General features: G+C 36.0%; 1 protein-coding gene across 1 annotated transcript; it reads left to right on the top strand.

The window, feature by feature from the left end:
* Window positions 1-2,408: 2,408 nt before the first annotated feature.
* Window positions 2,409-8,893, top strand: LOC122070016 (tetratricopeptide repeat protein 33-like). The gene is made up of 5 exons (XM_042634117.1): window positions 2,409-2,885; window positions 3,668-3,806; window positions 4,229-4,260; window positions 8,284-8,370; window positions 8,465-8,893. Exons 1-5 carry the CDS (start codon window positions 2,655-2,657, stop codon window positions 8,597-8,599), a joined length of 624 nt encoding a protein of 207 aa, XP_042490051.1. The 5' UTR covers window positions 2,409-2,654; the 3' UTR covers window positions 8,600-8,893.
* The last annotated feature ends 725 nt before the right edge of the window (window positions 8,894-9,618 follow it).

Raw genomic sequence — 9,618 nt, 5'->3', positions numbered from 1 at the left:
ACTCAATCTTATCCTTATATTGAACGTAAGGCTCAATGCACACATTAGCTTTCAGTTAAAGATACTTTTAGGAACCATATTGTAGAGTAACACCATCCATGATTCATGTACTACAATTCTACAAATAGAACTAATTAACCTTTTTGGGTTTTCTAATCCGGTTTAGGGGAAATCGGTTTTTGTTTTTTTTATTGGTATCTAAATAAAGGGCGGGGGGGGGGGGGGAGGGAGAAGGTAATGGTCAAGAGATTCAAACTTGAGACATTCTGATGAGTGTTGGCTTAACTAATGCACTACAATTTCACAATTGCACTCGTTAAAATCAGAAATTCAATTAGAGAAAAAAAAAATGTTTGCATCAAGCATTCTGGCTAGAGCATATTTCATCACATCCATGTACATTTTTTTTTTTTTTAAAGTAACTATGATTAGATTAGTAAGCGATTCTCACATTGTTTAAACAAAAAAAAAAAAAACAAAAAGGGTTGGAGATGTATTACAATCATGGTTTCAAGTATCGATCGTATCGGTATCGGTTGAGATTGATACTCAATCCTTGATCGATCCGGAATGATTAGCCGTATCGTTTTTGCGATAAAATAGTAAAAAAAAATGTAATTTTTCTTAGAAGCAAGGGGCAAAAGTGATCGATCCTCTCCGATCTAGATTCGTATCAATAGAAATCAATACCAACATTGATACCAAGAACTAAATCCATGATTACAATGCAATGACCACTAAATTTTAAAGAGAGCAGCATGTCCCCACTACATTTTCACAAGTTGGGGGATCTTTTTCGGGATGATGATTAGAACCTGCTGAATTCTCATGTGAAGAAAATAATCATTATACTCGTGGCATAATCTTGACATCTAAACCTTCTCAAATAGAGCCAAAACTCTTAGAATAGTCTGTCTTAGCCATTCTAAGCTCATTTGAATACAAATGTTTTATTCAAACGTGCTTTAATAGCATTAAAATGATCTAAGCAATTTTTTTACAAAATTCGGGCCAAAATCATTCTTGCATTTAAGGAGGTTGTATTGCGATCCATTGCTAAAAACCAAGTAGTGATTCTAGATTTTAGTTCTCATAAGAGCTCTTCACTAAGGAAGCTTTCATTCAATTTTTCTCATAAATCTTCTTCTTCCTTATGGCTGGGTGACTTTTTGGACATATTGGTTCCAATTGGTTTTAAGAACTCATTAAAACCAATAATCAATATCCTACTGAACCGATTACATATACTAAACCGATTAGAAAACTAGTTAGTCTTAGAAACTAAATGTCGTGGTTCAAACCTAACAAAAATAGGTTCTTTTCCAATTGGGCCAAAATTGGTAACTCGAATAGATAACAAATTAATCTGAAACTAAAACCTATAAAATTATTTAATTGGAATTTTTTAAATGTTGTTTAACTGGAACTGTATATTATTGGTATCAATTTAGGTTATTAGAACCGTTTTCATAAATGGTTTGATTTTGGTTTCTACCTTTCATATCTTGAACTGAATTGGAACAAAACTAATTAACATGCTTACTTCAGAGTATGTTGCCATTCTCTAATTTTCTTGCTCAGCTTGTAGATAGTTGATGCTGAAAACTCCAAACTCTATGCCTTTTTACAATATTTTAGCAAGAGGGATGTGCTTACTACCCAAAAAAAAAAATCGTTCGAAACTAGACTGGTATTTTACCTTTGACTTGTGAGGATGGTGTCATGAATGATCGATACATGATGCAATCTCTACATAGAAATATGAAAGATCTTTTTTTTTTGGTAAGGCATAGAAATGTGAAAGATCATGGCGTCATTAAAGATTAATCTCCAATTGTTGTTACTGTAAGGCTATGTCCAATCTTTCCTAGACAATATCATATTTCTTTCTCTCTTACACCATGTTCTTCTTAGTCCTCTATTGAATGGGAAAACTAATACATCATCTATGACAAATGAAGAAGAAACGAAAACAATATTATAAGAATTTTTTACCATAAACTAGTTTAGACTTGGGCATTGAGAAAGAAAAAATATGATGCCCACGCTATGAGTATTATACATGAACTACGATATCCCCTCCCATACTCTCTGAGGCTTATCGTGAAAAATTTTCCATACCGTTAAATGTATTGATCATTATCAAAAAATAAAATTGACCTCATAGATACAAATTCATCTATTCGAACTAGAGAGATGTTCACACTATGCATATCATATGCTCCATTGACATTCTCTATCCTTCCTCACAAAGGACTTCCTCCCAATACTCTCTTTGGTTTAGCATCAATCTCTGCCAAATTTATTTTTTTTTAACCAATCCAGGCTCTTAAGATTGTTATGTTGGGCCCTTAATGTGGGCCAGTTCTTGTACCTCGAAATTAGACCCAATAAGTTGCACCCCCTAGCCCAAACTCGGGAAGCTATAGATTTGCCGGTTGGACCAATCTGGTTTTAGAGCATTCCAGTTCGTAATCTGTGCCGACCTAACAGACGGCGAAGTTCCACCGGAAAGTCTGATTCTGCCAATCTTCATAACAGAGACGCCAATTCTCGCAGCTGAAAGAAACCCAGAAATCACTTGTCCGTGGCGGAGAAGTGGAAGAGGGAGAAGCGGAGAAGTGGAAGAGAGAGAAGCGGAGAAGGAATTGAAGATGAAAATAACATGGAACAAGAAAAGCGGCAACAAGCGTCCTCACCCAACCATATCTCACTATCCAAATCTGCCTTTCGATCCAGAAGAGGGTCAGACAAACGTAAGGAACGAAGCAGATAATGGCCCTCAGAATCATCGCACTGACCGAGAAAACCTAGCTTCTGAGCCCATCAACACTGAATTAAAGCTCGCTGAATCCTTTCAGTCCGAAGGAAATAAACTAGCTGAGGTACCCATTCTTTCCTCCTTTCTCTTTTCTCTTGTTTATCACTTCTTTAGTTCAATAAATGTGTTAGTTTTGTAATTAAAGATGTGTATTTTGAATAACTTTATCAAAAAAAAAGTGTATGTCGAATAAATCTTGTACTGGGTACACATAAAGTTCTTAATTTTTGCAATAATCACCTGAAAGGGGTCTTCGTTTATTCTTCTATGTTTCTTCAATAATTACGTTAAATACTTGGGGGATGTTTCATAGAGAACATAACCGTCCAAGTGACATGGCCGTGTAAAACAGATTAAATGATATAAGAGAGGAAGGTTGAGATTGGAACTGTAAATTGTTCTAGCTAAACTCTGGGATTATCGTGGGTGCTGGTGTTTATATTACGTTTTCCCTTTGATCTTGGATATAGGTTCCAATCATACATTGGAATACGACTTTCAACCACATCCTTGCTTTCTCAATTTAATCAATATTCTGCTGTTTTGAAGATATGAATTGCCTCTGAAAGCTGGATATTTCCTGAATCTTAAGGTTATTCTTTGACCCCATTATAACCGTCCATGATAAAATCTAATCCTTTTCCTATGCATTTCTATGGCCAGATGACTATTATCTCTATCTTGTTATGCTCAAGAAATTAAAAGATAGTTCTTGAATGAGTAGCAATCATGTCTACTACATTTAGCATAGGCATTACATGGTAGAAGATTCTGCAATCCATTAATCCATTTTCTTTTCTTCTAGGCATAATTTCCTCATTCTTATGTTACATTTTATATTTGAAGGAGGGCAGATTCCATGAAGCACTTGGGAAGTGGGAGGCTGCCCTTACTCTGATGCCTGGAAGAGCAGTTTTACATGAACAAAAAGCTCAAGTTTTGCTCGAGGTTGGAGATGCTTGGAGTGCTTTAAAGGCAGCGACACGTGCGGTTCATTCTTCATCCCTTTGCTCTCTTTTGTTCGTAAGGAAAGAAACTATTTCCTCTATGGTCTGTTAAGAGTTCACAAATGGCATGATAGTTTTATTTTTCTGTTCTCTTATTTCCTGTTAGATTGTTTATAGGGGAAGTCATGTCATGTGTTCTTTGTTACTAAGCCATCCTTCATTATTTCTGTTTCAATCATAGAGATTGAAAATATAATGTCATTATAAATATCATTTGTTATTCAGTTTCATTTTTGATAACCATTACAAAGCCGACAATTCCTGTGCTCAGCGTAAAACAAAAACAAAGTTTTAGATTCTCTAAATTGGAAGTTCACATAATATCTGTTTGTGTACATTCTATTCTCTCAATTATTATATTTCGGTCATGATGATTTTATTCACCAATCCTGTTTTGCAGGGGCCACTGAATTGGAACCCTCATGGGCCGAGGTTTGTTAATATTGCACTAAAACTCATATTTCAAGTTTTAACTCATTATTGGGGATCTTTAGATGACAGCATAGTTGGTGTCATTTAGCACACCATAAAAATTGGCTAGTGGAAAATATTGCTAGGTCCATGTAATAGGGTACACCACAACCTATTCACTAGAGAATTCCAACCCCAAATAAGAAACGGAATTGTCTAAAAATTGAGTCCAAACTCCAATACTTTCGTTTTTTAACCACTTTGCCTTCTTGACTTGGTCTGGAAATTGACCAGTAGAATGGGTGAGAGGTCCTCTTCATATGGACCCACCCATGCCCTCAAGCTTAGATTTTCCCATCATCATATTTCATCGGCTTATTTATTTCATATCTTCCTATTGTTTTCTTTTCTGAACTTTTGTAGTGTGTTTTGTTCTTTTGTGGATCCACGGGAGCATTTGGGCTTGTAAGTTGCTGAGATATTTTGCATGAATGAGTACATGATTTCAACCAAAAAATTATATAAACGAACTGTGAACTGCCGTAATATTTGATACCTCTAATTCAACATAGAAGGGTCAACTGGATGTTAAATAACCAGATAAAGTCAAGGCTTTTTTCTATTTAAAGTTGTACAGTTCTTTTGAACTCCATAGGTTCTTGAATGATTTTGCACCGGGTACACCCTGCATGTTCTTGAATGATTTTGCATCTAGGTATTTGTTATCCTATTGCATTCCTATCTAGAAATAGTGTCTTATTTCCTTGGAAAGAGAAACTCGATGCTCTCACTAACATAATGAATAACCCAAATTCTCAATAGTTAGCTCTCAGCCTTCAGTCGAAAAACAATGTCGGTGAAGACCTATTTAGTACAAAGATCAATGGATCATAGGAAAAATTGTCGAAGGGTTATGTATTGGCTTTGGAAGTTTGACTTTGATGACAGAAGCAATTGGTATTTAAATGGTTGTGCACAATTCAATTATTCCTGAATAGAACTAGTTAAACAAAAAAATTAGGTAGATACTTTTTAAAATTTTAAGTTTTACCAACCATAAAATTTTATGTACATATTATGAAATAAAATATTGGGATGGGGAGCAGAGACTAGGATAATGAGATTTATAGAGATCAATGATGGGTGGTTAGACTTTTATTTTATTGTCATGATAAGGGGGAAATGTTCTCTTTCTCATGCCAATTCCTGCATATGCTTATCTAATGCCTTTGAAAGGTGTGAAAAGCATCTGCTGGGATAGGATTCTTATTGGAGGGGATTTGTTCTTATTAGCTAACCTCAGAGATGCTTCTTCACGCCTTCTGAAGGCATGGGCATCGGTCGTTACTATGAAATAGTTGGCAATTCTTCTAAAGTTAAATTTGTGGAAACTCACCATAGCTGGCTAAACCAAATCTGCAGAAGCTACATTGAATAGAATAATCATTTTCATGGGTTTAGTGTAAGGTTTTCGGTCTAGTGTTAGAGAAGAAGCTGATGTAGCTGTACAAGTTAATCTACAGTTTAGGCCACTTCACTACAAGATGTCTTGCCTAGTCAGCCTCCTAGCACATTGTGACGTTCTTTTAGGGAGACCATGGTGTCATAAGGCTGGTATACAATAAGATGGTGCATGGAACACCATCAAGGTGAAACAAGGAGGGCGAATGTTTATGATGCTGCCTCACGCATTGACGGATATGCCTCAACAGAGACCATCCTCTCCTCCAATTATGGATCAGTCTGTTCTCCTATTCATGGAGTGGCAGTTCGACCATCTTCCCCAAGATATGTATCACTTCACCATCGAGATCACTACAAGTGCTTCTTGGTTTGTGATCTAACTCAACAGAGTCGAGTTCTTTTAAGAATGAGAGAGCTGATGTAGTCGCACCTCCATGGATGGACCGTCTTTACCTAATAATCTGTTATACCAAGAAGAACCAGGTCCAAACCTGGCTTATTCTTATAGGGATATTTAGCATACTTAGGATCATTTTTGTCATTGAGGTTTTAATTTTAATATGAGTTGGATAATGATGGAGTCGTATGAGGCAGGAGGTAGAGTTTGTTTCAGTTTTAGAATCCAATTAGGAGATTTTTTTCTTATTATGTATGGATGTATCCCATCGATTTACAGAATAAAGTTGAATGAAAGAACTTCTTTTTATGGCTACTGGTTCCTTGTGTTGGAGCCCATAGATTGGGTGAATTCCTTCCTTGTCTTGGTACTGTTTCACACTCCAAACTCAGGTGTGAACCTTCCTTTCTTATCTCTTCTACATCCCTCTGTTCTTTCCCTTTTCTTCTGTTCGTTTCTTCTTCTTCCAGGCGGTACCCCTGTTTTCTGAACTTATTTAAGATTGCTATCTTGCTTCATATCTTCTCTATTAATCACTATTTCACCCTGAAATTTGGTATTTATACTGCTTGCATTATTCTCTCAAAGTTTCTGTCCTCACCTATTATTTTCTTGGTCAGTTTATAAGCTGTTTATATAACCTGCTATGTTTTTCTGGTTTGGCCTGCAACTATCCATCACTCCATCTCAGCCTCCATTAGGGTTATATCTTGTGGGCTGAATCTGCGACCAGGGTTGAGCGATATTGCTTTCAGAGTTTCAGCTCTGTTTGCCTTGCTTTCAACATGTTACAGCCCCTTTCATAAGGTCCCAACTTAATGTCATCTTTTCCCTCTAATTTCTGTATTGTGAGGTAGAAGAAGTCTTCTTATTTGCAAGTTAGCCCAATACTTGTACAAATCAATGAAAATTCCCTTCCTTTTAATTTTTAAATTTTTATTTTTGCTCTGTTTTATCCCGTCTTTCTGAAATTACAGAAAAGTCCATATTCCCATAATTTGTTTCTGTTTTTCCATTCTTAAATTCCAGTTTCATCATATTCATTTAATCTAATTATTTTTATGTCCCAAATTCTGATTTCTCATCGAAAGCGGTTGTGAATTATTCTGAATATTTTAAAGACTGCCACTGGCCACATTATCTTGAGTATTATTCACTTTAGTGGATCCACAACAACTAAATTGAGTTTTTGAAGCCTGTGTCCCATTTCTTGCTTCAGAATATTTATAGAAATAGAGGAAATAAAATATCTTTTCTTCACTAGCAGGCTATTAGTTAGTTCCATAACTTTGAGTATTAATTAGGTCCTTATTTATGGCAAACCACAATTCTAAAAGTTTAAATATTTCCTAAATAGATTATGATTTTTGTAGTTAAAAAAAAAAAACACTCCATCTCCTTTCTAGAAAATTAAATCTACATTTGATGTGAGATAAATCGGTAAGTGATTAATAGAATTAACTGTTATTAGTTGACTGACCAACAAGATAATGTAACTGTGAATTAATATTTCATAAATAAATAACAGGGCATATGCATGCTTTATCAATGTGTTGATGTTACCAGTGTTGACCTGGACCATAATTGTCAATGTGTTGCCTAGCTGACAAGGTAAGTCCTTGATGCCCAAGTTGCCCAGTCATGGCGTGCATTGCCTCTCTTTGGCACTATTGCCAACTATAACCTGGACTGAACCAACAATCAATCCGGGTTTAACAGAACTGTGGTATTTTTTGGTCCTGTGCCCAGGTAATTTAAAGCATTGATGTAGATCAATTGTTAGGTTCTTCTCAATGATATATTCTTTTCGATCTGAGAGAGAGAGAGAGAGAGAGAGAAAGAATATGGATGTTGGACGCAATCATAGCAGTTGGAACCTTTTTTATCATATGATGAGTTATCTCCTTAGTCACAATATGATGCTTAATATTATTAAATGATGCCATTGTAAATTAATAAGGAGGACCTTCTCAGTGATCTACACACTTGAATCTGAATGGGAGTCTGAATGGATGAGTGTGTGCAGCTGCCACGTTACAGAAACTATTGTTGCGTGTTTGACCCTTTTTTATTCATTCTGACCATATGTTTTGCTCAATCATTAATTTCCATTTTCTTTATCAACCATTCTAATGTGATGTGCTTCTTTCAATACCTCTTACTACATTAAATGTATTTTTCAGGCCTGGATAACACTGGGTAGAGCACAGTTAAATTTTGGAGAACCTGACACTGCTATCGAAAGCTTCGACAGGGCTTTAGCAATTAAGGTACAGCTTCTAGGAATTCAAGTATTTAATGAGGAGGACCTTTATCATTTTGTAACTTCTGTTTATAAAATTTACATGATTCTGCTGCATGCAGCCTGATTCTGAAGAGGCAAAAGATGACAGGAAGACAGCCTCACACCTTGTGAAGAGGCGAAAGCAGCTTCATTTGTCTGGGTTGAGTTCAAATTCTAATCGTTACACCATTGAAAACAATGATGAGAAATCATGAAAGTTGTATGGAAGAAAGTAGAGTATCTGAAGTAGTCTTCTGGACTTCTATTGACATCCCACCCATGTAAGACCATCAAATACTTTTTTAGTGTTGTATTCCTGAGATTGGAGGACACGAAGGAAGAATGTTGTATAGGCCTGATCAGGAAGAACCCAGGGTAAGAGGAGAGGAGCTGTACATAAAAGATAGATGAAAATGAATTTTTACAATCCATAAGGTTTAATGAGACAAAAGAATACTAGAGACTTTGGACCTTTTGAAAGGCCAGGTATGAAAAGACCTACTTGAATATGTGATAGGATTGTTGAATATAGAAGCTCCTAAGGGTTAGTTGCTTGGACATCACTTTAATGCGCTTTGAAGAAGCAAGGCAGTTAATTGCGTGATAAATAACAAGATTGCATTTTCAGGACTGTGTTCTTCAAATACTGATGTAATATCGCCCGAAAAAACTGTCGAAGTCGAGGAACCATTGTTTGTTCCGCAATGAATACAGTTGATTGCATGAAATTCACCAGAAGTTGATTGTCTGTGTCTTACACATCAATGAAGTTGATGGCAATGTGTGGATTTCTAATGGCCTCCAGTTAAAGTATCAAAGTAGTTATTCTGCATGGTAGGACTGAATCAACTGCAACTCCTTAAGACACATTGCAAGTTATAAATTCCCATGGTTTGGCACTTTGGCTTCATGTAAACCTGGTCTTATTGAATCTACAAATAAAGTGCTACTTACCACTCAAGAAAATAGATCCTATGGTTCTCTTATAGAGTCCAAGCAATAAATTTAGCAATTGTCAATGAACCCCACCTGGGGAGGAGTGAATTTGATTAATCTTACATACTCTCTTTTCCTAATTTGAGAGAGGAAAGAATCACATCCCTAAGTTTCAACTTCTGTAAAGTGGCAAAGGTCACTAGAGAGAGAGAGATCTCCCTTTTCATCACCCTTCATTTTGGGTTAACTCATGCCCCACTTTCACTAATATAATTACCTTGGGTAACTCATCCCTTAG

This window comes from Macadamia integrifolia, unplaced genomic scaffold (assembly GCF_013358625.1).
Source record: "Macadamia integrifolia cultivar HAES 741 unplaced genomic scaffold, SCU_Mint_v3 scaffold808, whole genome shotgun sequence".
NCBI classification, from domain to species: Eukaryota; Viridiplantae; Streptophyta; class Magnoliopsida; order Proteales; family Proteaceae; genus Macadamia; species Macadamia integrifolia.
This window is presented reverse-complemented; position numbering and strand designations above follow the sequence as displayed.